The 26,911-nt window shown below is 51.2% G+C and overlaps 1 protein-coding gene across 6 annotated transcripts in view; it reads left to right on the top strand.

Moving 5' to 3' along the window:
* Positions 1–18,237, top strand: part of Nav2 (neuron navigator 2) — a 728,975-nt gene extending 710,738 nt beyond the window's left edge. For all 6 annotated transcript variants that reach the window (XM_045145595.1, XM_045145596.1, XM_045145594.1 and 3 more), the window contains 6 exons: positions 1,495–1,649; positions 1,846–1,917; positions 3,361–3,557; positions 5,258–5,376; positions 11,909–12,112; positions 15,019–18,237. In XM_045145595.1, the coding sequence (XP_045001530.1) occupies positions 1,495–1,649; positions 1,846–1,917; positions 3,361–3,557; positions 5,258–5,376; positions 11,909–12,112; positions 15,019–15,144 (873 nt within the window). In that variant the 3' untranslated portion in view covers positions 15,145–18,237. The remainder of the gene's footprint in view (positions 1–1,494; positions 1,650–1,845; positions 1,918–3,360; positions 3,558–5,257; positions 5,377–11,908; positions 12,113–15,018) is intronic.
* The last annotated feature ends 8,674 nt before the right edge of the window (positions 18,238–26,911 follow it).

Raw genomic sequence — 26,911 nt, 5'->3', positions numbered from 1 at the left:
ACTCTGGTGCAAGAATCAAAGGGAAATTGGAAAGTCTCTGTCTTATGAATCACCACCCTGTGGGCTTGAGAATCCCATGTCCTCCTCAGGGGCCTGATTCCATATCTGCCTCATTCACCAGTTACCTGTGTCATCTTGCTATAAAGACGGGATTCGGGCTGGGAAGATGGCTCAGGGGTTAAAAGCACTTATTTGCAAAGCCTGATGGTCTGGGTACCCTTATAAAGCCAGATGCACAAAGTGGCACATGCATCTGGAGTTACCCCATACTTTTTCTGCTTGCAAATAAATAAAATGTTTTAAAAAGAAACATGACAGGATGAGAGAAGTGCTCAGAGCTCCTCTGTCAACGGCCTTTGTGTGAAGTAACAAAGGAAGGCCCTAAGGCAGGTGGCTGGTGACAGCATGTCCAGGCTGGAGCTTGGCCCCTGGTCCCATCCCTCTGGGCAGGGCACCCTCACAGAGCCCAGTTGAGCTGTCACTGAAAGCTTAAGTGTGGGTCAGGAGGATTCCAGATGACAAGGAAGCAGTGAGCAGTGACCCAACAACTAGTCCAACCCTGAGCAGGGAGGCCTGGGGCAGTGTGCCCACAGGAAGTAGAGGACTGCTCACCCCTAAATGGCTAAGCCATTGTCTAGGAGGGGTGGGTGTGGCAGACACTGAGACAGGCACCAAGTCTGAATCAACCTTCTGCCCAGCCCCTGGGCACTCTGGCCAGACACCTGGCTTTGTGTTTCAGCCTCTCCATGTGTACAGTGGAACTAATCGCAGTCCTTCCCTCATAAGGTTGCCAGGGCACAGAAGTCCAGGAGTGTGAATGTCTTAAGCAGTGCCACCTTGTGGAGCGATTCTGATAGGATCCCACTGTCCTTTGGGGCTCCCCACAGGCCATCCCCTTTTCCTCCCTTCCCCAACACGCTGATCCACATTCTGATCCCAGCTGAGCCAGGACCCCACCTACTCCTCAAGGTTAAATTCAAAGCCTGCCCTTTCAACAGGACTGCCAAGATGTCCTGCACACACAGCATCGCCTGCCCCTGCGTGCTCGCATCTGCGTCTGCCGCGGCGCTAACTGCAGCCTCTGTGTGGCCGGGCGCTGCTGCTCTCGTGTTCTGGTGGGCTCTGCATAACCAGCTCGTAGGAGGGTGCTGTGGAGACAGATGGAGAGGCTCTGCCTTCAGGAGTGTGCTGGGAGATGGGTCTAATAAGAAATAGGGAGAAGAGTGACATTTCTCTAAAGTGCTTGACTGAGAATTTAAAGCCATGCCTGAGTGACATGGCCCATAAGTGTCAGAGGCAGGCCACAGGCCACACTTGTCCCATGCTTACCAGACATCAATGGAGCATGAGGCAAACACTTGGATATTTTCATAGCATGGCTCTACGAGGTCTTTTTTTTTTTTTTTTTTAACCTGCCTTAGCCTGGGTTTGTGGAGGCCCCAGCATATGTCCTCCTGGGAGGCATTCACCTGTTTGTGCTCCTGGCCTCCACAGGAATTGCGCCAATACCTGTCCAACCTGGCCGACCAGTGCAGCAGCGAGAACAACGCCGTGGACATGCCGCTGGTGATCATCCTGGACAACCTGCACCACGTGAGCTCCCTGGGCGAGATCTTCAACGGGCTGCTCAACTGCAAGTTCCATAAGTGGTAAGGGCCAGCTCTGGACCTTAGGGCCCTGCAGGGCGGGGGGCATGGGGGGGCTGGGGTGAAGGTGGCTGGGAGCAGCATGACAGTGAAACGCTTATCTGGGGAGACAAGCAGCCAGTCGTCCATCTGCTGGGACACACGGATGCCACAGGCTTGCCTTTGACTCCAAACTGTCCGTCCTGTGCTTTCCCCACAGCCCTTACATCATCGGCACGATGAACCAGGCTACCTCTTCCACTCCCAACCTGCAGCTGCGTCACAACTTCAGGTGAGGCTGCGCCTCCCTCGTGCAGGCCGACAGAGATGGAGACGAGGGAGAGCCGGCAGAGGCCCGCTTCGAGTCCCTGCTATACTCTGTGCTTGGTGCTGACATGGTTTCTTTTCTGGCTTAACTCATGTAATTCCTGCTTCAGCCTCAAGAAGTTCCATCTATCATTCTGTTTATAACTGGGGAATTGAAGGCTCAGGGAACCCCGTGACTTGTGAGGCCACACACCTGACAAAGCAGAAGTTTGAACTTCGGTCTCTGTGACTGTCTTTGGATCAGGGAGGCCCCTGACCACTCCCCCCTGTGCCCCTACCAGCAAGGGTACAAGTCTGGGTCCCAAGGGCTCCTAAGCAGTGTCTCTTCCTACCCATGAATGTCCTACACAGGACATTCTGAGTCTGTGGGCCACTGATGTCCACTGCTGTGGACCCAGAAACAACTTCACTGTGCGTGGTGAGGTTGCTGCCTATCCTGCACCCTCATCCAGCCCCAAGTCCTGCCTGGGCCCCTGGGCTCTGGACTCCATCTCCCCGGCCTACTGAGGGAGGGCTGCAAGATAGGATGAGCCTGGGATGTAATGACCAGAGAAGTATCTGCAGGCTGCTGAGAGGACAGTGCCCTCTCCTGCAGGCTGGGCATGTCTTTCTCCTGACCATCCCTTGGCCCACTGTCTGCTCCTTCCCCTGTCACCATCCCAGGGTCTCCTGGCACACCATGACAATGCATTTCAAACTGGAGCCTGGTTCCCTGCAGCTGTCCTTTGCCCATTTGGAACGAGGTGCACACTGCCCCTGGCAGTCTGCTCATCTGACCAGTGCCCTCTGCCCAGACTCCCTTGGGTCCCCCCATTGCTGGCTGCGTGAGAGCTCTGTAAGCTGGCAGGCCAGGTCTAAACACTGGCTACACTGAGCCTCTAGAAGCTTCTCCAGCTCCCCCATCATCTTCCATGCTGGCGCAAAACCAAACCTGCTCTCCACCCCCCACCGCCCACTCCTTCGCAGGCCATCAGCCCAGGCAGCTCCTCCTTCCTCAGTCTGAGGCTTCTCCTTAGCCCATTGGTCCATCGGCTTGCCTTACTCCCCCTCTCAGTAGTGAACTCCCGGGAGCCAGGGACTGTGTCAGGCACTGTCGGAGCCCCTGAGCCTAGGGACGAGCCCAACTCCAAGCACTGGGGCCGTGCACCCCAGAGCTTAGAACTCTGCCTCAGCAGCCAGACTGCTGTGGGGTTCTACCCTCCAGCTCTTAACCAGCTGCATGACGTAACCGGCATCTGCCTCAGCATCTCTGTGAGGTGCAGGTCGTGGTGGCGTGCGGGCCGGGAGGAGCCGGGAGAGGCTGGGCCTCCTCCCGCGTGGACGTCTATCCCGCACACTTCGGTTCTTGAGGCTTGCCATGTCTTGCTGGGTGGGCTAGTGGGTGAAAGGCTTTCCCGGCTTTCTCCAGGTGGGTTCTCTGCGCCAACCACACAGAGCCCGTGAAGGGCTTCCTTGGCCGCTTCCTGAGGAGAAAGCTCATGGAGACGGAAATCAGCGGGCGGGTGCGCAATGCGGAACTCGTGAGGATTATCGGCTGGATCCCCAAGGTCTGGCACCACCTCAACCGCTTCCTGGAGGCTCATAGCTCCTCAGACGTCACCATCGGTATGTGGGCGGCCGGGTAGGAGGGGTTGCTAGTGACTCCCTTGGGTACTGTCCTGTGGGCCCTGGTCAGGACAGCACTCAACAAGATGCTCTGTCCTTGGGAATAAAGAAGGGACCAGAGGGACACTCACAGACCCAGTGGACAAAGACCATAGGATTGTGGGGATGTGCTCTGCCCAGTCTGAGGCAGAAACAGCCAGCCCAGTAAGGAGCCTCCAGCCCTGGTTCCCCAGGCTGAACTACCCCGTGGGATGGCATTGAGATGTGTGTGTGTGTGTGTATACACACACACACACACACACACACACACACACACACACACTTACATTTTTTTTTTTCTTTTTGATTTTTTGAGGTAGGATCTTGCTACAGCCCAGACTGACTTGGAATTCACTCTGTAGTCTCAGGGTGGCCTCAAACTCACATGATCTTCCTACCTCTGCCTCTCAAATGCTAGGATTCAAGGCATGTGCCACCACGCCCTGCTGGTATAGTTTTAAAATGACATTTTCCCAGTATTGCTGAAGGTTAGGGATTAAAACAGAGCAGACAACAGTGACTCACCCAGTCCCAATTCTGATGTCACAAGTGCAGTTTGAGCTCACGTCCCCTGGCTGTATCCACACATCTGTGTTTTCTGAAGGCACAGTCATAGTGGACATGTACTACGTATTTGCTTTTCCTTTTGCACCATTTCCTGAGCATTCTATGTTGCAAATACATTTTAGAAATTATTTTTAAAGGCTTCAAAATGAATTAGGATATTTCCTCATTTGCTAAGCCAGTTTATTCTCTTGTATAGGTCATGGGCCCATCATTAAAAATCAAGGCAAATGTGGTCAAATGACATTTATATATTTATGAAATTGTCAAAAATAGTATAAGAAATCAAGCAATGTCATTTTCTAGCACAAAAGGTAGAGTTTATAGGTATTAGAGGTTGAAGTCCATTATGAGAAGATTAATCTTTAAGTAAAAAAAAAACCCTGAAATTTCTGTGACTTATCACAAATATTGACAAAATTTGAAAACTCAGAAGCAGATAAATAAGAACAAATATAACATCTTACCAACTTTTGTACTTTAAAGAAATTTTGTTCCGTTAAAAAATGAAATATTTTGTGGGCTGGAGAGATGGCTTAGCGGTTAAGCGCTTGCCTGTGAAGCCTAAGGACCCCGGTTCAAGGCTCGGTTCCCCAGGTCCCATGTTAGCCAGATGCACAAGGGGGCGCACGCGTCTGGAGTTCGTTTGCAGTGGCTGGAAGCCCTGGCGCGCCCAATCTCTCTCTCTCCCTCTATCTGTCTTTCTCTCTATGTCTGTCGCTCTCAAATAAATAAATAAAAAATGAACAACCAAAAAAAAATTAATTAAAAAAAATGAAATATTTTGTGTCATGTATGTCCTAAAAATAACCACAGCATGTACATTACTGCTTTTCTTTTGGTTTGGGTTTTGGCAAAGATTAAGAAAAAAGAAAGAAAACAAGATCTATCACCCCTCCCAGAGCACCTTGTCCATAGCCTCTTTCCCTTTCTTGAGTGGCTTGCCTGAGGGCTGGGGGAAGGGAGCAGGAGTGTCTCTCTTGGAGCCCACCACCAGCCCTGTGTCTGCATTCCCCTAGTGCAGGATTCGTGGACATCTCCTGCCAGCAGCTCACCCCGTAGTTTTGATCATGAACTGCTTTCCTTATGGTCCTCAGGCCCCAGGCTCTTCCTGTCTTGCCCCATGGACGTGGATGGCTCAAGAGTGTGGTTCACCGACTTGTGGAACTACTCCATCATCCCCTACCTCCTGGAAGCTGTCAGAGAAGGGCTCCAGGTGAGACGTATGCACCTGCTGGCTTCCTGAGAGTTGAAGGGGACTGTGCCAGTGACCTGTCCTCTCCTTTGTGGTCATTGCTCTGGGCCCAGTGTAGGAGCGACTGGCTGCCAGTGTTGGCTCAGCTGCCTATCAACTTTGTGACCCCAGGCAAGGTGCTTCACATGCTTGAACCCTTGTCAGTAGAAGGAGGTAGTACCACTACTCTGATCTATAGAGTTGTAAGGGTTAAGTAAAATCTTGGTTTTAAGTGATCAGCTTTATAGATGCAGAAGAGGTGGAACCAGGCGTGTATAACACTTCTCAATTTACAAAATATTCTGGTATCTGCTGTAGGGTTCCATCCCTGAATTAGTCCTGGACATGGACAGAGATTTTATTGTCATTCCTGCTTTTTAGGAGAGACAAAATGAGACTCAAAGACTGTGAATTTCCCAAGGTCATAAATGTGCAGCTCTAGCTGGGCATGGCCCCTGTAATCCCCACATTTGGGAGGGAGAGACAGAGGAGTATAAATGTGATACTAATTTGACCTACAGAGACAAATCCTATCTCAAAAAACAGGGCTGTGGATATAGCCCCGTGGCATAGCACTTACCTAACATGGGCAAGGCCCTGGGTTCCATCTGAGACACTGAAAAAAATCTGAAGCTTGAAGGATCTGTAATCTGAATCCTTTCTTTCCAAGGCTAATTCCAGCTGTTAAGGCCCTCTGGTCCCAAGATACCTGATCTCAAGACCCCTCACAGGTGGCTATAAGTCCCACCTGCCCAGAGCAGCTGAGAAGCATCCATTCTTCGCTTGTCACTCAACTCAGGGATTAACAGACCTCACCATGCCATGAGGCCTCTGCCATGATTGGCTGTATCCCCTCAGACGGTATCCTCACTGCAGTCACTTCCAGTAACACAGCAAAGTGACATGGGCAGTCCTACAGACCCTCCTGCTTTCTCAGCCCAAGGAAGCATCCCCCACCTTCCTGCCAGATGGCTGTAGTGTGTTTTGTCCTCTGTGTTTGGTGTGAAACCCAAGTAGCACAGCAGCAGAGGGGCACTGTCTACCCTCAGGCCCTCCCACTGCTGTGTGCTCTCTGTTCCAGGTTGATCTGGTTGAGGAAGGACTGGGGCCAGTTGCTTGGGAGAACGCCAATGATGCTAAGCAAGGGTGTCCAGTGTCCATGGAGGCACATACCAGGGTGGGTGCTCTATCTGCGCTCCAGCTGTGAGCTGCTCACCACCATGAGCTGCTTGGCGGCCAGCCCTTGTTGATCTCCAGTGGTCAGTAGTAAGAGGGAGACTCCCTACTGTGGGAACAGTTGTGGACAGAGCCTACCCTGCTGGAGCCTCAGGTCCCCTTCTCCCAGGACCAGCGGGATCACTGGTGAAGACACTTCGGGGAGGCTGCCGAAGAGCCCCTGGGTCAGTGAGCATGGGGACCCGCCGTAATCCCAGAAGTCTCTTGTTCGCTTTGAAACCGAGTCCTAGCTTCCTATGCTGGGAGGTCATTTGAAGGACACTGAAGAGTGGGGATATAGTGAAGACAGACACCAGAATTAGCATTCTCCCAAGTACCTCAAGTGCTAGCCACCCTGTCCCAGAGCTGTGACCTTTCCTTGAGAAGGAGCCCAGGAGGCCCCTGACCCCATTCCAGTCTGCTGATTTGTGAGGAAACCTGTTGTGTTTCCCCTGCCTCTAGGCTTGAAGGAATGTTTAGTTACATTACTTGAGGGCCTGCTACTTGCCATATCCACTGAGTATGTCTAGGCAGGAACTTGATCCCCCCCAGCAGTAGAACCTCACCAAGCTCCCTCAGAAGAGCACCGCAGATCAAATGCTGGTACTCTGTGATCTTGAGGTGGTCCTGGGGACCCCCATCACTCTCCCAGGAAGCCACAGGTGGCCCAAGGAACAAAGTATTGGATAATTGGGTTTGGTTTTGCTTCTTTGTTTTCTTGAACAATATCTCATGTTGTTCAGTCTGTCTTGAACTCAATGTGAGGCCCTGTCCCCCTTCCTCAGCTCCGAGTGCAGGGTCACAAGCACACCCGGCCGAGTAGTTTTATTTTTTGTTTATTTTTACTATTTATTTGAGGGTGACAGAGAGAGAGAGAGAGAGAGAAAAAATGGGTGCACCAGGGCCTCTAGCCACTGCAAATGAACTCCAGATGCATGCGCCCCCTTGTGCATCTGGCTTACGTGGGTCCTGGGGAATCTAGCCTCAAACCCAGGTCCTTAGGCTTCATAGGCAAGCGCTTAACTGCTAAGTCACCTATGCAGCCCCCGAGCAGGGTTTTCTATGGCAGAGATATGCATATGATTCCATTTGGCCAAAGGATCCATCCATTTTAAGAAAGATGTCTGGTTCTGAGGCAAGGCTCCCTGCGTGCTGGGAGCACGCCGCAGTCAGCTCAGTGGCTGTGAGGGAGCACTCTGAAGTGCGGAGTCCCTGTGATGGGTTCTGATGAGGCTGCCACTCCTCAGGAGCCTGGAAGAGGGAGTCCCTTGGGGGAGCCAGCTTGTAAGAACATAGAAAAGCTCTTTCTGTTGGCTCTGGCTCCTCCCATCATCCTCAGCAGGCCCTGACAGACGCAGGCTTTCCTTGGCTGCAGGAAATGTGGCATTGCCCCCTAGTGGATACCAGTGGCTCTGCAGGCTCAGACTATCTTTCCTGGTAGGTGTGTGCACTTTGCCCATAGGAGCCCAAGAGAGAAAGAGCACCTATACTCATATGCACACTCATAACTGCCTGGGAGTGCTTCCTCCATGTAGACCTGATGCCACCATGGGCTTCCTGGAGTCCCATGCATCCCAGAGTCAGAATCTCACAACAGCTGAGTTTTAGTTTCCATTGTCTTGACTCCTGTTTTCCTGTCACTGGTTCCCATTCTTCCTGACCCAGTGAGTGCCAGGCACCTGGCCTGCCATGGGCAAGTAGTGAGTGTTCTGTCTGTCCAGCTGTCTCTGAAGCGTCCCTCCAGACCTCAGTGGAGCCAAGGAGTGTGACATTACCTCCTCTGCTTGTCACTCATTGCCCACACTCAGACACGTCTGGTGGTGAGTGGAGAGGCTTGTAAAAATATCTTACAGATGATGTTTGCAACACCTAATGTGCATGTGGCTTATGACTCAGTCCATAGTCCTGCTCGCCTTTGGAGCTGTCAGTGGAAACACTTGCCAAAGTGTCTGATGTCCTCAGGGCAGGCTGGTAATGGAGCTTTTTAAAAGCCCAGAACTGTAATCCACTGTATTAATAACCTATGTCACAAAGCCTTAGACTTTAAATGCAAGAGAGAGACACTTCTGACACTGAAAGGTCAGAGGTGCTAACTGAAAGGAGCTATAACTTGCCTGTCCATAGTGTCGGTCTGAGTAGCACAAATTAGCCATCACTGAGCTGTTTACCTCATGACTTTAGGGTGTGATTTGAGCTACTTCTGATGGGGGCATAGTTGTCATGCTCGTGTTACTGGGATGAACTACCAGGCACAGTTTATTGATGGAAGGGCATTAATTTGAAGCATATGGATCCAGGGGGAGTTCCTAATGGCAGAGGAAGCTGACCCCTTTCAGAGTGCCAGACAGAGCTCAGGCACTCTGCATATCTTAGGCCAGAATTCTCCACACACACCTTAGGGCTGGACCCCAGGACCTGCCCACAGTGACACCTCCTCTAGCCAGGGGGCTGGCGTTCTAAAGCTTTAATAAAACTCCTGAATCCAAGCAAACAACCACAGGAGTTATAATAATTTGAACTCCCTATATGGTGTATTGTTTGCCCCTGTCCTGTCTGAATTAAATCTTTTTTAAATTTTATTTTTATTTATTTTGAGAGAGAGAAAGAGGAACATAGAGAGAGAGAAAATGGGCATGCCAGGACTTCCAGCCACTGCAAACAAACTCCAGATGTGTGTGCCACCTTGTGCATATGGCTTATGTAGGTCCTGGGGAATCAAACCAAGGTCCTTTGGCTTTGCAGGCAAGTGCCTTAACCACTAAGCCATCTCTCCAGCCCCTGAATTAAGTCTTTTGAAAGAATTAAAAATGAAAAAAAAAAGAAGCAATGGAGCAGTGACTATGGACCATCCTTCACTTACCAAACTTCTCTGAGACCCTAGGCAGTCAAAACTGCCATCTCTGGTCTTGGCTTCCCATCTGTAAGTGGAAACAATTGCGGAAGCACAGAAGTCCCCCATACCTCCTTGGCATAGGGATCAGGACTGAAGAGTCAGGATGTGCAAGGTGCTGGGGCACGTGGTCTCTAAGGACTTCCTCTGGTAGTTCTGCAGCTTTGAGGGGCACGGGCTGAGGTGGAGCAGGAGCTGTGAAAAGGCCAACATATTGTGCCTCCACACCCTTTTTCTTAAGCCTTAAAAGATCAAATGTCACAGCGACTGGCTCAGCAGAGGCAGTCCAGGCCCAGCTCACAGTCCTTGGAGAGAAGCCTCAGAAAACCACACAGATGTCCCTGATCAGAAACAGCTCACTTTCAAATCTCCCTGCTGCTCCTGCATTCTCTTCCATCCTGGCATGTGTACGTGTAGGTGCACACATTTCTCCCCATCACTTTCTGCTCAGACTGCAGATTGCCTTTAGGGTATCAGGCTGAATTCCCAGGCCTGAGACTCACCATTGCCCCAGGCGAAGGAAGCTGTAGTCATAGAGGGCCTAGAGCGCTAGCCCAGGAGGGTGCTGGCATTGGGCACAGTTGAGGGGGTCATAGAAGGCCTGGGTGTCCTGAGCAGAGGAGGAAGCAGGCACTAATACAGGGAGTGTGGATGGTGTCCCAGACAGAGATCAGAAACTGAGGTCTTAGGATTGGCTCAAGGGAGAGTGTGGCTACAGGTGTGTGGCGAGCCAAGCCGGGTGGATATACCGTGCTCTGGTCAACAGCCTGGTCCATGGCTTCAGGTCTGCCTGGGTCACGTGGTTCCTGTGGATAATCATGCAGAACGAGGTCCTGAAGGAAGACTTAGAACATACAGGCATGCCCAACCTTTTCCCATCATGATACAATGTTGTCACCCCCAAAATTCATGCCTGAGAACTCCACAATAACGTTCAAAACAAAAACCACATGGAAAAATCTCGTGATCTGTTACATAAGTTTATGGTTCTGTGTTGGGTCCCACTTGTAACTGCTTTGTCCCTGATGATACCTGCTAGCAGCAGGTTGACATGCCTAGCAGAGGAAAGGCCCAGAGAAGGAAGCTTGGTTCCCCAGTTCAGCTCGGTCCTCTGTGACCTTTCACACTGGCTGTCTGTAGGTCCCCGTTCCGTCTGCTGGATGAGGGTATAAGCTACATGGTCCCACTCCTTCCAGCAGGGACAGTTTGTGACTCAGAAAGACATGTTCTTTCGGGTCAGGGGCATCTCCCTTCTGTCTCTTCTGCTCACCTGTAAGTTTCCAGGGAGGGCGGGTGGGGGCCCCACAGAGGGCCACACACAGGGAAGCGTATTCCAAAGTTTTCCATCTTTGTACCCAAGGCCCAGCTGGAGAGGCCTTTTCAAGCCAGACTGCCCGGCCCTGCCTGTGAGCACGCCCCGTCCACTGTGTTCTGATGCCAGTGCTCCATGCCCATGGACAGTCTAGGATTATGGTTCCTCCTTGGGGCTGCCCCCATGTGTAAAACAGTAATGACGCACCTGTTGCAGTTCTGGGGTAAACAGGACACTGCCAAGTGTCCCTCAGCTGTGAGCTGTGCTGTAGAGGAAGCTACAGATTACGCACTTGCACAGCAGGAGAGTCACCTGGGAAGTGGCCCCACCTTGGCTCTTACTCTCAGCAAAGTAATATACTTCATAAGATAGCCAGTAACAGTCACTGAAGTTGTTGTGGCATTCGGTCATGATATGATGGCTTTGCAAAATGAAATGATACCATTGTCTAGGTGAAAGTTAGTTGTTACCATGTATGGTTTTGAGAAGTGTTGATGGAGAATCCCTCTTCATTCCACGCCTCCCATGCAACATCTTCCAGTAGCAATGTTGTGTTTGGAAAGGGACCTGGACTTCCACAGAGGGGCTTGGAGAGTCAGAGCCTCTTTAAGGACTGGGGATTCATCATATCAGAGCCATTGGGCGACTCCTTGCTGTGTACTCAGCTAGCACCCAATCTGGTGAGAGGTCTTTTGGGGTGGTCATACCCAGTGGCTTTCTAGAGCTGGCTCCTGAAAGCTGGTAATAGCTGACCTTCAGTGACACCATGGAGATGGGCAAAGGCTTCAGATGAGGTTGTTGCCTTTCCCTTTCCCAGAGCCAGCTCTTCAGGGACATCAGCAAGGACCCGGGATGAGGTTTGCACAGTGTGGTGAGCCCAAGTCAGCCAGACCCCAGAGCTGGACCCTTGACTGCCAGTCCCTGAACCCTTGAGTCCGAACATCACAGGCTGTGTGCATGTGGAAGGGCTTCCTCATGTTGGAATTCTATGTGAAGCGTTATGTTGGGCTTGGGAGGTTTTCTAGAAAGGTATAAAATTGGGACAACAGGAGAAGTCTTGACTGCTTCCAGAACATTTCTCCTTTGTCTGTTGGCAGCTCTATGGAAGGCGTGCCCCCTGGGAGGACCCTGCCAAGTGGGTGATGGACACCTACCCATGGGCAGCCAGCCCACAGCAGCATGAGTGGCCTCCCCTACTGCAGCTCCGGCCTGAGGACGTGGGCTTCGATGGCTGCTCCCTGCCGCGGGAGGGATCAGCAAGCAAGCGGGCGACCCCTGGCGATGCGGAAGGAGACCCACTGGTAAGTTCACAGCATGCAGCGAGCGCCTGCTGGGGATTGAACTTGGAGCAGAGCTCTTGAAATGGAAAGTGACTAAGCGTCACTTTGGAATGTCACAATTAATGGCATTTTTGCTAACATTTTCTTCCAGTGTTTTAGTTTTCCACTAAATCCTTTAACCTCCCTGAAAGCTCTTCTGGTGTAAGGTTAAAAGTGGGGCTAGGGATATGGTTCAGTGGATAAAGTGCTTGTGGCCCAAACATTGTGGCCTGAGTTCAGATCCTCGGCACCATGTAAAAGGCTGGGCATGGTCTACGCGCCTGTAAGCCCCGCACTGGGAAAGCAAGGCCAGAAGGCCCCTGGGCTCACTGGCTGGCTAGTCAGGTTGGTGAACTGTGGATTCAATGACACATGCTGTCCTAAAAACTAAGGTCAAGAGTGACCGAGGAGGACATATGACATTTACTCCTGGCCTCCAGATGCATGCGCATACATGTGCACACGCCTGCACATACGCAAACATGCCTGCACACCGCATACACAAGCACAAATAAGAATACAGGAGAGGTGCTTTTGGCTCCCTCGCCTGTACTTGTTCTCCCTGCTCCACTGTTTGCCTCTGATTGGAGACTCCGTCATCCCCCAGCTCCTGCAAGCACTGCCAGTGAAAAGTGAGCAGAGCAGGAGCACGCTGACACCGGGTGCCCAAACCAGACAGCTGGGAAGGCAGCCTGAGTCGGCCTCAAGGACAGAGGGACAGGAGGGTGCGGTACCCTGGGTCCAGGCCGCCTGCCTCAGAGAATAGCCCATAGCCCAAGTTTCCTATCACTCTGTAATCTGACAAGTCAAAGCCAAGAGCAAAGCTTCAGGTAGGACAGTAACAGCCCCAATCGATTGGATAATTCTTGACTGATACAGGATGCAGGAGATATGGCCATAGTGCCAAGTTCGACCTCAAGGACCCAAAGTCCCCTAGCGTGCAGAGGGAGCCAGTGTGCCCTGCCTCCCACAGGCAGATGAACTGTCACTATGACTGTAACCCAGCCCAGGCTTCCTTAGCAACTCCTGAGAAATGACAAACTCATTAGCAAGGGGTGTTGCTAATGGGAATCTCCTCGCTGTTCTGGCTCCATCTGCCAGAAAATCCAGCTGACAAACCACTGTGCATCCCACTGACCATGGCCACTGCCTGGGAGCTGCCCTGCTGAGGTCATAAACAGCTGTGTGCTAATGACTGAGTTCCAGCCTGTAGCCCCTCTGCAGTGGTTACTGTGATGGTTTTCCAGAGGAAACACACACTGCACAGCCGTTCCTAATTGTAACCATTGCTCAAGGCCAAAGTCATAGGCTCTATTTGGCATGACCAAGTACATGAGATCTGACTGTAAAGTTAGGACTTGGGATGCTCTTTGTTCCACTGATGGAACTTATAGCATGCTTAGGCGCGACACTCCGCAGTTTAGAATCCTTTCCCAGCCCCAGGTGCTTGGGACTAGCCGCCGGCATGACTATTTACCAAGATGGAGTCCTCCGCATGGGCCAGACTTTCTCCCACTACCATATGCTGTGAACTCTGGGAGAGCTTGCAGAGTGGATAATGAATCCCTGCTGAACTTCACCCCCATCTCCGCCATCACAGATGACACCAGCCAGTGGGGCTGCCAGCTGGGTTTCACACCTAGCTGTTCCAGTCTTGGCCTTTGCCCAGAGAGGCCATTCTTCCTAACTTATTTGCTACATGAAATGTAAGACACACACAATCTATATCTGAACATAAGAGATTTCCAAACAAATGAGCAACATAAGATGCAGGCCAGGGGCAAGCCTGTCTCTAAGCTCTTCTCCCCAAGTTGGGTGGAGGTGATGGGAAACTCATCACACTGTGAAGCCCTGCCTCACCCTAAGCAGCCCTCTTCCTACAGGCTGAGCAGGTGTTCTGTGGCCTCACCCCATGCAGTAAGCATCAGCACCGCCCGTCACACATGACGACAGGCTCACATAGTTCTGCTCTCGCATGACTCGGGCTCCATCCCTCAGGTTGCTGTGCCCTGAGGCGCTGCTTCTGGCTGGCCTCTCTTTTATTACCTGGAGGCCACAGCAGCTGGAGTACAGTTGGCTCCAGAGCCAGAAGTGTAGCTGGGTGTCCTTTTCCAAGGATGAGAGTGGCCCATGCCTCAGGTACTAAAGGGCTGCTTCATGTGTCCCAAGAGTGAGGGTGCTGGGGTAGCATCCGTTCCCAGGCAGAGGGCTATGCCCGGATGAGGTGTGCTGGTGCCAGGTAGAAAGCAGCTGCATTTGTGGCAGATTTTCCTTTTGGCCTTCAGTGCCAGGTACTGCTGTTGGTACTGGAGCTTGAGCAGTAAAGAAACAGACACATCAGGGCACGGGGAGTTGGCTCAGTGGATAAAGCACTTCTCCTACAAGCCTAAGAACCTGAGTGTGGATTTCCTGCGTCCATATACGTGTCAGGCACGCTGTGGCAGCCTTCCTGTAATACCAGTGCTCAGGAGAGTGTTCAGAGACAGTGTGTCTAGGGTGGCTGGCTGGCGAGACTAGCTGGTCCACAAGCTCGGGGCTAGACAAGAGGCTCTTCCCCGCTAAATAAAATGGAGAGCGATTGAGGAAGACACTTGACATCAACCTGTGGCTCTGCACACACGCGCGCATGCACACATGCGAGCGTGCACACATACACACCTGCCATAGACACGCATGTGCAAACAGAAGCATAGTGTTGAAAAACTTGCTGCAGGTGATTGCAGCTGGCCAGTGGGGCAGCTGGTATTCGGACCTGGAAGTGTGACCTGGGTCCATGCTGTTGTCCACCGCCTCGCCTATGAGCTGTGACCCCAGGCTGGGTGGCAGCAGCTTCTCAGAGGCCAGCCTGGGGTCACTGATGGGCATCCTGCCTCTCGCTCTTTCCACAGATGAACATGCTGATGAGGTTGCAGGAGGCGGCCAACTACTCCAGCCCCCAGAGCTATGACAGTGACTCCAACAGCAACAGCCACCAGGACGACATCTTGGACTCGTCCTTGGAGTCCACTCTGTGAGTGACGCCGTCTCTCCTCACCCCTTCCTGCCTGCGTCCTGCACCTCGTCCTGAAGATGACTCCCGTGAGCCAGCCAAGCCGCCACCGCCACCGCCACCGCCAAGAAGAGCCTCGTCCCTCGGGCTCCTGCCTTGGCTCTCACACCCGAGCAGCCGCTCCAGACCCTTCCTCCCAACTGAGAACTGTGCTAAGCCTCTGTCCTACTTCTTGTTTTGCCTTGTTGCTGTGATGTCCTTAAGACACTGAAGGACACTTCTCGGGAAAGGATCCTCACCACTGAAATACAAAGAGGGATGAGATGAAAAGTTAGGAGAAAAAAAACCCACTTGACACTCTGAAGCAGACCAGCATCCTGCCACAGGCTGCCCCAGATACACGAAACTGGAACAACATTGGAGACCCCGGCAGCATGGCTTCTCTCGGCACAGACCCTCCAGCCTGGGTCTGGCCACCAGCACCCCACAGCCATGCCACCCGCCGTCCTCGGAAGACCTGGTGCTAAGGAGGCCGCTCGTTCTGCTCACCGCCAGCGCCCTGCACAGCTCCGCCCAGGGAAACCCTAAGAAAATCCCTCCTGCTTTCTGTTCCCCATGGTGAGCTCCTTCTCCGAGAGGTGTTCTGTGGGGCTCAGCCAAGCCCCTTTGGGTCCATAAGCCCCAGTTACCCACAAGAACAAGAATGAGTGCAGGTGTGAGTGTGAGTGAGGCGGGTGTGGCTGCTCATGCAGAAAAGTGTGCCTGTCTCCTTTGTCCTGTCAAAATGCGTCAGGTTTTCTCTGCGAACACTGTGTGTCGTGTCAGTGGCTCTTTGGAGAACCAACGACCCCTGTTTCTGCCTTTCTGACTTGTTGACGTTCACGGTTCTTCCCCTTCCCCCTTGGCCATGGTCAGGCCCTTGGTGAAGGGAAGAGCTGGGGGAGCAGAGTTGGGCTGGGTCCTCAGGTGTGGTCACAGTGGCCACCTTCCTCGTTCCGCACGCCCGCCTTCCACGAGGCGCGGGTGTCTGTGTCCTTCCAAACGGTGACACTCATCCTCCCGGCGCGAGCCAAGGGCTGAGAACCCACCACATCACCTCAGCACCCCCAGTCCAGCTGCACCTCACAAAACACTGGAGCTTTTCTTGGAACCATCCAGACGGTGACGGTGCAGCTCAACCAGGGAGGGCGGCCGTGCCCTCCCCGAAGCCCAGCCCAGCCCAGCCTCCATCCTGACAAGCCTTGCCTGACCTCTTCGGTGCTGACCTTCCCAAAGCAATGCCTTACTGGTTTTGTACTAACAGTGTGCATTTCCTGAGTGTCGTGCCTGCCTGGGGTTGTGTGTGGGTGCTTGTCCTCCCCATCAAAGCAAACAGGGCTAAAAAAGGTCATCCATTCACACAGAGAACTCAGTTTGCTCACTCCTCATCCAGAAGACTCATGTGTGGATGTGTGACCATGGGAAAAAGAAAAAGGAAAAAAAATATTTTTTAAGGTTCTTATCAGACTCCAGCCAGTGACCTCAGTGGTCAGTGGCCCACTCCTGGCCCATACCCTACCACACATCCAGTGCTGTGGCTTCAGCATACTGGCATCTTCTTTGCCGAGCATGGTACATCTTTTGAGCTTGTTTTCTAAGGAAAATCTTTACTGGGCCCCAGTGAGGGTCTCTCTTAACAATCAGGGTTTGTGTCCAGCTTTTGTAGTTCTGTTCCTGAGGGTTTGTTTGCCCCATTTGGTTTTTCCCCCTATTTTCTCACCCTAAGTAGGAGCTTGACCCAAAAGTGCTCATTTTACTTTGAATATCACCATTTCCTTCCTCTTTGCAAGGAACAGGAATGTGTTCCGCTAACTGGTGCATAGAAAACCTCCCAAGGCTATCCCAGCTTCAATCTCTCTGACCGCAGACTCCTCAGCCTCCGTCCCTCATCCGGGTGTGAGTGTGTCTTGTTACGTGTTTTGCTCTTAATAAACTTTTTAAGCCTGATGTTAAGCCTGTGGCCAGGGGTCTAACCCTGAGCCTTCTGGTGCCCCTGAAGGGTGGCCCTTCTCAATCTATCTCCCAGCAATGACCTTGCACTCTCATACTGTGAATCTGGAAGGAGGTGGATTCACTTCCTCCTCATGGGTAGTTTTCCCAGCCACCTTGTGAGTACACACCTACCAATGCTGTTAGAAACCATTTTTTTGATGACATCCTCTGCCCCTCCCCTTACCCAGGCTTCCCTCACACTGAGTCCAGGCTCAGCATAATTGTCTGTACCTGGTGCTGCCTGAATTCAGGTCCCATAGCCCTTGTGTGACTCAGCATCCTTCCTAAAGTGTCAGGAAGCAGGGTTGTCTAAGAGGCATGTTTCTTATTGGGTCATATTTTTAGTGTCACTCACCTTTGACAAAGTGACTTTGTACTCATTTAGGGCTCTGTCTGAAATGCTTCCATTTTTGCCTTTTTCTACAGTTAGGCTAATTTTGAAATGTATGAAATTCTATGCAATACATCTCTTGAGTTACCAGTGGAAGCCGAAAGTTTTCTTCCCAAACTGCCGAGAATTATACAGGCCATAAATGAGATAAGATTTAGGATTTAATTTAAGGTCGGGGTGGGGTGGGAGCGGGACAAGGAGTAAGACTTAACCTAAACCTTTGACCTGGGGGACATTTTTAAATTTTACCGTTAATACTTAATTGCTGTGTGTCCAAATTCAGTCATGGCAAATCCACTTGGGAAAGGAAAACTAACCCAGCTTCATGGATACTACATGGAAGGTTTGCTGTTTTGACCCAGTGGTTTCCAGTGGGGCAGTTATGAAATATGTTCTCTAAGATGTACATTTTTTCATTGTAACATAGGAAGTGTAAATAATTGATTAAAGTGCTGCATTTTGATGAATTTTTTCTAGCCATTTTTAAAGAGAAAACTAGGAATTGAGTATTTTGTGTACGGTCTGTTTCCATACCCCCCGGCCCTCCCTCCCTATTTAATTGTCATTTGTCATGAGGTTTCTGGATTTGCCAATGATCTGCTGGAGATCACGCCCCATGTCATAGAGAATAAGCTGATGATTGTACCAGTCTTAAATTATTCATGATTCAATAAAATTGATGCTTATTTATTCAGACTAGTGGTCTGGCTCCTCTGTGCTGCACAGGGCTGCCTCCAGAGTCGAACCTCGCACCAGGGGCAAGTTGCTCGAACCCAGAAGCAGAGGACCCCAAGAAAACCTAAATGTTCACAAATCCATCTCTGCCAGGCCATCATCAACAACCTCCTGCCAGTTTCCAGTGGAAATCATGCCATTTGACCTCATTAGAAACACAAAGCCAAGCCCTGTCCAACTTGATGAATCAGGAGTCTTGTGGAAATTGAGGTATTGGTTTGGTAGGTTCAAAGTGGCCCTCAAGTTCCCAGTTTCTTATAATCATTTTGGTTGTTCAAGGTATGTGTGTGTGTGTGTGTGTGTGTGTGTGTGTATGTGTGTTTGGAGACAGGGTATCATGTAGCCCAGGCTATCCTCGAATTTACTATGTAGTCAAGGATGACCTTGAACTCCTAATCCTCCCGCCTCCACCTCCCAAGTCTGGGATACAGGTGTGTCTGACCACCTCTACTTTATGGGATTCTCAGTATTTGTTACAGTCAGGTTCGCATTGCTGGCAGAAATCACCTGACCAAGAGCAGCTTGTGGAAAAAAAGGTTTATTTTGGCTTATAGACTCAAGGGGAAGCTCTATGAGGGCAGGGAAAAATGATGGCACAAGCAAAGAGTGGACGTCACTTCTTTGCCAACATCAGGTGGACAACAGCAACAGGAGAGTGTGCCAAACACTGGCCAGGGGACACTGGCTATAGCACCCATAAGCCTGCCCCCAACAATACACTGCCTCCAGGAGGTGTTAATTCCCAAATCTCCATCAGCTGGGAGCCTAGCATTCAGAAGTTTATGGGGGACACCTGAGTCAAACCCCCACAGTGTTGATTCCAGGACTCCAGGCATGCTAGGACAACACTCTTAACTGCACGACATACCCAGCTCCAAGGTGATGTCTTCAGTTGTGTGTATTCGTCAGGCACAGTGGATAACTCCACACTTGGATACAGTGATCTAGTCAATGATGTATTCCCTTCTTAAGCATTTGGAATTGGTGTTGGGAACCTTCGAATTCTCTCCTACTCCTTTCTCTGCGGAGCCTCCATACTGTTCTCTGTAGGAGCTGTGCTGATGTAAATTCCTACCTACGCTGCATGACTTCTCCTTTCTCTTCATCCTCATCAGCCTCTATTCCTTCTTACCCCTTTTTAAAAGTGTTATTTTTTTATTATGAGAGAGAGAAGTGGAGTACCAGGACCTTCATCCACTGCAGGTGCACACCTTTAATCCCAGTTCTTGGGAGGCAGAGGTAGGAGGATCGCCATGGGTTCAAAGCCACCCTGAGACTACATAGTGAATTCCAGGTCAGCCTGGGCTAGAGGAAGACCCTACCTCGAAAAAACAAACAGAAAAACCAGACACGTGCACCATTTTGTGTGCATGTGCAGTCTTGTGCATCTGGTTTACATGGGATCTGGGGAGTTGAACCTGGGTCTTTAGGCTTTGCAGGCAAGCACCTTAACCGCTAAGCCATCTCTCCAGCCCTTACTCTTGATTGTAGCCATTCTAGCTGTGAGAGGGTAATCTCCCAATGATTGTTAGTCTCTGACAAGCTCCTAGTGATGCTCCACTCCATGAACCACACTTACACAGCAAATAGCACCAGAGTGACCCACCCCACTGACTCCTTGACATATATATATTTTAATATTGTACTAATTACCACATATTTCCCCAAATATTCTATCTGCAAAGTGATTCTGGGGAGGTATTCCTATTCCCATTTTACAAGTGATAAAAGAAAAACAGGTTCAGAGAAAAGGGTTTGCCAAGGAACCTGCAGCTAAGAGTGAGCGAATGGAGTTAGTCATCCTTTCAGCTCCAGTCTCCATTGCTGATTTGGGGACCGCATTCCACGTTGCTGCTGATGTCCATAGCAGACACAGGTGGTGGGAAGTGATGTCACACCTTAGCATCCATCTTCAACAGGATCAACAGAGTGCACTGTAAAGGTTTGCTTTGAAGTGAGTCCTGTGGGTTCACATTGAAATTGATCCTACCCAGTGGCTCAACTGCTAATGACATAAAATGCTCAAACTTTAATAATGCCAAGTAAGTGTGGAAAATCCAGGTGTCTAACACAGGTAGTTTTTATTGTTTGTCCAGAAAAGAATGCCATTAGATGTTTGGGTAGGTGGCAGTGAGTCCAGGAGGTCCGCACCAGTTATCCTCTCCTGTACTATGCACTATGTTGTGATGTGTCTTGAGGAGGGGGTTAGTACCCAGGAGGAGCCAGGGGACTGGGTGACTCTGCGGAGAAAAGGTGCGTTAGAGCAGTAACGGGCCAGCCACCACACTGAAAATGGTCTTCATCACATGCATTCGCAACGCCTCTGGAAGGTGCCTTTTACCTGCACTTACATGCAGTTGAGATGGAGTTCTTTGTGGGTTCTAAATCCCCACCTCACTGTGTGTTGCAGTCCGGTTCGCATTGCTGGTAGAAATCACCCAACCAAGAGTAGCTTCTGGGAAAAAGAGGTTTATTTTGGCTTACAGGCTTGAGGGGAAGCTCCTGATGGCAGGGAAAAACGATGGCATGAGCAGAGGGTGGACATCACCCCCTGGCCAACGTAAGGTGGAACACAGCAACAGGAGGGTGTGCCAAACACTGGCATGGGGAAACTGGCTATAAAGCCCATAAGCCCGCCCCCAACAATACACTCCCTCCAGGAGGCATTAATTCCCAAATATCCATCAGCTGGGAACCTAGCATTCAGAACACCTAAGTTTATGGGGGACACCTGAATCAAACCACCACACTGTGCTACAGTTGGCTTAGGTGGGGTTTGATGGTGGGGGGAGAGGGGATACATCCCTCTATCATCACTCTGTAATGAACGACCCCAACTTTGAGTGGCTTAAAGTAATGTCTTCTCATAGCTTCTGTGGATCAGGAGGCCAAGCCACGTGAGCTCTGGCCTCTGCCTCAGGTTCTCACAGGACTCCCACAACTGTGTCTTAAACATACGAGGAATGTTTAAAAGCAGGAATTGTAGACAGCATCATATTAAATGGTAAAGTGGAAAATGTGTTTCCCTTCAGAATAGGTGACAGCTAAAGATGCCTCTTAGAGCTCCAAATCATGATGAAGAGAGACCCTAGTCAATGACACAGAAGCGAGAAAAACTATAAGGATTTAAGGAAGACATTAGACTGTTTACTCGTAGCCACTCAGATAATCGAGTAAAATTCACAGGTACACTATGAGAAGTAAGTCTCATGAATCAATGTGTAAAGGTCAAATGAGCATCTACACTGATTTGAATATGCCGTATGCCCTGAAGGCTCCTATGCTAATGGCTTGGTTGGGAAGCTGGGCAGGCGGCGAGGAGGGGGACTCTGAGTAAGTGATTGAACCCCGAGAGTTCTGACCTATGAACTAGTCTGCGGCATTCATAATCGAGTGGACTGACCGCTGGGAGGCGGAGGGAGCGAGGAGAAGCGGGGCTGGTGAAGGAAGAGCACGCTGGGCTGGGGAGCATCGTGAAGGCCGTCGCTTGGCCTCCCCGGGGTCTGTCCACCTCCCAGTCACTGGCGAGCGTGCGTGGTGGGCTCCAGCTCATCACGGCCCGCCTCGCCACAGGCCCTTCACAACAGAACCAGCCAACCAGAGGCTGAAACCTGGAAACAGCCAAAATAAAGCTTTCCTCAATTCTACCTTTTTTTAAAGGAATTTTATCACAGCAATGAAAAATAAGGCATATATGCAACTTCTCTCGCCCTGCAAGACAGCCGGGCCTGCCTGTGCTCTACTCAGAAAGGAATTGAGGTGTAAGGGGTGGTACTTACAGCGTGACCTGAAATTCACTGTGTAGTCTCAGGGTGGCCTCGAACTCACAGTGATCCTCCTATCTCTACCTCCCGAGTGCTGGGATTAAAGGCATGCCCCACCATACCCCGCTCAATTTTTTTAATTGAGTAATTTGAGGGCAAAATATCAAATACTGGGCTAGAGAGATTGCTCAGTGGCTAAGGAACTTGCCTAAAAAGCATAATGACCCAAGTTCAATTTCCCAGGACCCACATAAAACCAGATACACAAGGTGGCACATGCATCAAGAGTTCATTTGGAGTGGCTAGAGACCTTAGCATGCCCATTCTCTACCTGCCTGCCCCCCTTTCTAATAAATAAAACATTTAAAAAATATTTATGAAAAATACTTGTAAATCAATCTGAGATAGACAAGACCTCTACAGAGACCCACAAATCACCAGAAATTATGAAAACCCAGAGAGAATATTGTCTATAAGTTTAAAAAGATTGATAAAAAGATGTCAGTTCCTCCAAGACTTATGATAGATTTGATGCATTCCCCTTTCAACAACTCAGTGTGTTTTTTATAAAACTGACTAATTCTAAATTCCACAGGGCTGTGCAGAATGTGATATGATGGCTGGGGGAATGGCTCAGCAGTTAAAGGTGCTTGCTTGCAAAGCCTGTTGATCTGGGTTCGATTCCCTAGGACCCACATAAAGCCAAATGCCCAAAATGGCTCAAACATCTGGAGTTCATTTGCAGGATCAGGAGGCCCTGGCGTGCCCATGCACTCTCAAATTAATAATAATAATAATAATGGCTTTAAAAAATGGTGACACTAGCCGGGCGTGGTGGCACACGTCTTTAATCCCAGCACTCGGAAGGCAGAGGTAGGAGGATCGCCGAGAGTTCAAAGCCACCCTGAGAATACATAGTGAATTCCAGGTTCAGCCTGAACTAGAGTGAGACCCTACCTTAGAAAACCAAAAAAAAAAAAAAAAAAAGATGGTGACACTAGCAAGACTTATTCAGATCATTGAGATTCAGGTATTGTTGCAAGAATTAGCAAGATATACCCAAATAAACCCAACATACATTTCCTTTTCTCATGAAATTGTGAATAATGGTGTCTAAAGCCAAAGCACGTATTTTTATGAAGAGAGAAGGTATGACAGTGGGCAATGCCAAGGAGACCCACTGGCTGCTACTATTATAAAGCTGGAGGCTGGCCTGTCCTCTTACAAACTCAAGGAGGTGCCAGATTGGGAGAGACCATCGTGTTGCAGTCAGTCTTCCAAGAACAGCACAGATGCCCAACCCTCAGCTGGCAGACGCTGCTGGGTGCTCAACAGCAGAGGCACATGCACAGAACAGAAGAGAGGAAGGCAAGGGGAGCCCCTCACAGGGCTCGGGTGGTTTTAGGCTCTGCAAACTTCAAGGTGCAAGTGCCCGCAATGTGTGCAGCACCACAGGAGAAGCTGGAGGGGGGACAGCCATACCCCAGGCTTCCACCTGCTCTGTTCACTGGGAACCACTGACCAGTAGACCAGCAGGCCAGAGACGTTGCTCAGCTGTAGCAATGATGCCCCTGGCTGTGGTGAGGGGCTGCTGCTGCTGTGTAACAGGGACAGAGAACAGGATGTCTGAAATCTGGTTTTGGGGTACCACATGCTTCTCCATGCCTACTGACGACCCCCTAAACAGGCACTTGAACCTACACAGCCCAGCAGGGGCCATGGCCCGAGTGGTCACTCAGGCCCCCTTGGAAGCAAGGTCAGAGTCAGGCCCTTCGAACAACCTAGGCCTGTTTTCATCCACCATGATGCCTCATGCCACCCCTTACACCTCAATTCCTTTCTAAGTAGAGCACAGGCAGGCCCATCTGTCTGGCAGGACGAGAAAAGTAATGCATGGAGAGAGTGTAGGATGCTGGGAATCTTCCCTCAGGCTTCCTCGTCCCCCAGCTCTGAGTCCCTGGCCTGCATGGAGGTGCAGAACTTCCATATGGAGGAAGCAGGGAGGTGATTCGGAGGGGAAGTGTCCCTAAGGCCACAGGAAAGGGCTGCTCTTTGTCACCATTGGAGTCCAGGCCAGAGCTGTGGACCCCCTGACAAAGCAGCTGCAGACACAGCCCAGCGTGGTTGGCACATGGGTCCTGGCATCTCCAAAGCTTTGCTCCCTTGGTAGGGTGAGGACAGAGGGCTGCAAACCTGAATACAGGCTCCTGTGAGACCTGCAGAGGAGTCTAGCTCTGTCACTCTCCCATGTGCTCCTTCCAGTGAGATCGCCACTGGCCCAGGAAGCATGCTAGAAAACTTAGCCCACTAAGCACTCAGAAGGCACTTGGGATAAAGGCCTGGGAAGTGTGATACCAGAGGATTGCAAGTTCCAGGTCATCCTGGGATCACATGAAGACCCTGTCTCTCTTCCCTCACTCCTTCCCTCCCTCACTCCTTTCTCTCACTCTCTCTCTCTCTCTCTCTCTCTCTCTCTCTCTCACACACACACACACACACACACACACACACACACACACACTACTGGAAACTTCTCTCTCCCACCTCCCACCTCCCACCTCCAATATTCCTGAACTAATAGTTTTAACTGGCGACTGCCCTTTCCACCTCACATTGGCCACGAGGGGGCAGCAAAGCCCAACCAATGCTAATCCGTCCAGCAACTCTTGCAGGCGGGCTCACCTGCCCTCCCCCTTCCTTTACCCTGAACCCTGTGTACTGAAAATGAAGTTATGCTCCCTATAAAGAAAACGGGGAAAGGAATTAATGTGTAATGTGCATCAGGTATCTTCTGGAGCCATGCAACTCCCTTTTATGGATTCACATAAGAGGTGGGGGTTGTCTTCCTCTATGGTGTGACCAGTTAGGAGCTTAAGCAAGGTCTCCATAGTCGGGGATAGAGTGAGGATTTATCTCCAGGGTGTATCTAATTCCAAAGCCTAGAGTCTTATTCCTACCCCATATCACACCCTCCACCAGCAGCCGCCACCTACACACTCTTGACAAGGGCCTCACTGACATTCCATGTGGTCACACAGGTGGTCCAGATTAGCGGAGCTGCTCCCAAAGCCTCCGCTTGGCCCTCTGTAAGATGGATGAGAATACAGCCACATGCCTGCTGTCCCCTTCTCAGTCCCTGTCATTCCTCCTCTTCCTCACTGAGCCTGGTTTGATGCAGGCATCCCCCTCTCTTACCCCCCCGCGGAGCTGCCCCTGGACCTAATGCCCTCATCTGCCATCATCATGGGGGTGGGCCGGAGGAATGGAGCTGGGGTCAGGGCTCCTGCGGAGTTGCTGATGTGGGCCTCAGTTTAGCCTCCCATTGGGAAAGGTGGTGATACATGGAGTCTACCTGAGCTAGGGGTTCAAGGTCCTGGCAGACACACTGCCCAAGGGAGACATCACCACCAAGCAGCCTCCATGCCCTGAGCTGGGGACGGAGGGAAACACTGAACCCATGTCTGCACCACAGGAGAGGAAGGGCTCTGCCGTGATGGCCGGCTACGTGCTACCACACAGCCTGAGGTCCTTGCCCGGAGCGTGGAGCCCGTCTGCGGTCTGTGGCTCTGTGGGGCACCACAGGCTCCTGCTGCTGCAAAGCCTCCGACAAACCTCACAGTGCCCTGGGGCCCCTGGGCCTGAAGCATTGGAACCCTGCTCCAGCACTGGGGAAACCCATGCATGGCGCACCTGAAGCGGGGGCGGGGGGTCCACTGCCTGCATGAATGCGTGTCCCTTCTGCTGTCCCACAGTCCTCAGGTGCCTGTCAGAGTCCCCGCACCTGCCTCCGGGGCCTGTGCACCTGCATTTTCTCCTCTACACTAACCCCCCGGGGCCTGACTAGTGTGTGTCGAGGTTTGCCCTGGAGGTTGAGCTACCAGGCAGTGAGTGTGGGGGGACACGGAAGCCCAGAGGACAGGCGTCAGGCTGAGGAAGGAGGACGGAGGAAGGCAGGAGCGCCAGGGAGGCGGGCAGGAAGAGCGGGGCTGAAGAGGGTGCCTGGCTGCCTGGCACAAGCCTGGCACATCGCCGCAGAGCTGCTGCGGGCAGCCGAATCCTGGGCGGCAGCATGGAGGCGCTTGGCCTGGAGGACGTGGGCCCAACGGAGCACCACTGCCCACTCTCACCCATTGCTCCCACGTGGGGCCATGGGCTCGAGGGCCTGTTTCCTAAACAGAGTTGGAAATCTACCATTTAGTACAACTCAATAAAGAAATAAAACAATTAGTGAGCACAAATATCTGCAAGCCATAGAGCATTCAACCACCAACTTCAGAATCTTTGTCTTACAGGAAAAATAGAGGCTGGGGAGATGGCTCAGCGGGTAAAGTGCTTGCCACGCATGCACGAGGACCTGAGTTCCAGTCCCTGGCATGCACATAGCAGTCTGGCATGGCAGCACACGCCTGTAAATTCAGTGCTGGGGAGACAGGCAAGATAATCCTCAGCACTTGCTGGCCAGCGATCCTAGCTAAATTGGTGAGCTCTACGTTCAGTGAGAGGCCTGTCTCAAAATAAATAAATAAATAAATAACATGGAGGGCTGGAGAGATGGCTTAGCGGTTAAGGCACTTATTGTCAGGCCTAAGCCAGATGCACAAGAGGGTGCATGCATCTGGAGTTTGTTTGCAGTGGCTGGTGGCCCTGGTGTGCCCATCCTCTCTATCTGCCTCTTTCTCTCCCTCTTTCTCTCAAATCAATAAATTAAATTTTAAAATATTCTTTAAAAATAACATGGAGGGCTGGAGAGATGGCTTAGTGGTTAAGCGCTTGCCTGTGAAGCCTAAGGACCCCGGTTCAAGGCTCGGTTCCCCAGGTCCCATGTTAGCCAGATGCACAAGGGGCCGCACGCGTCTGGAGTTCGTTTGCAG

This window comes from Jaculus jaculus, chromosome 3 (genome assembly GCF_020740685.1).
Source record: "Jaculus jaculus isolate mJacJac1 chromosome 3, mJacJac1.mat.Y.cur, whole genome shotgun sequence".
Taxonomy (NCBI): domain Eukaryota; kingdom Metazoa; phylum Chordata; class Mammalia; order Rodentia; family Dipodidae; genus Jaculus; species Jaculus jaculus.
This window is presented reverse-complemented; position numbering and strand designations above follow the sequence as displayed.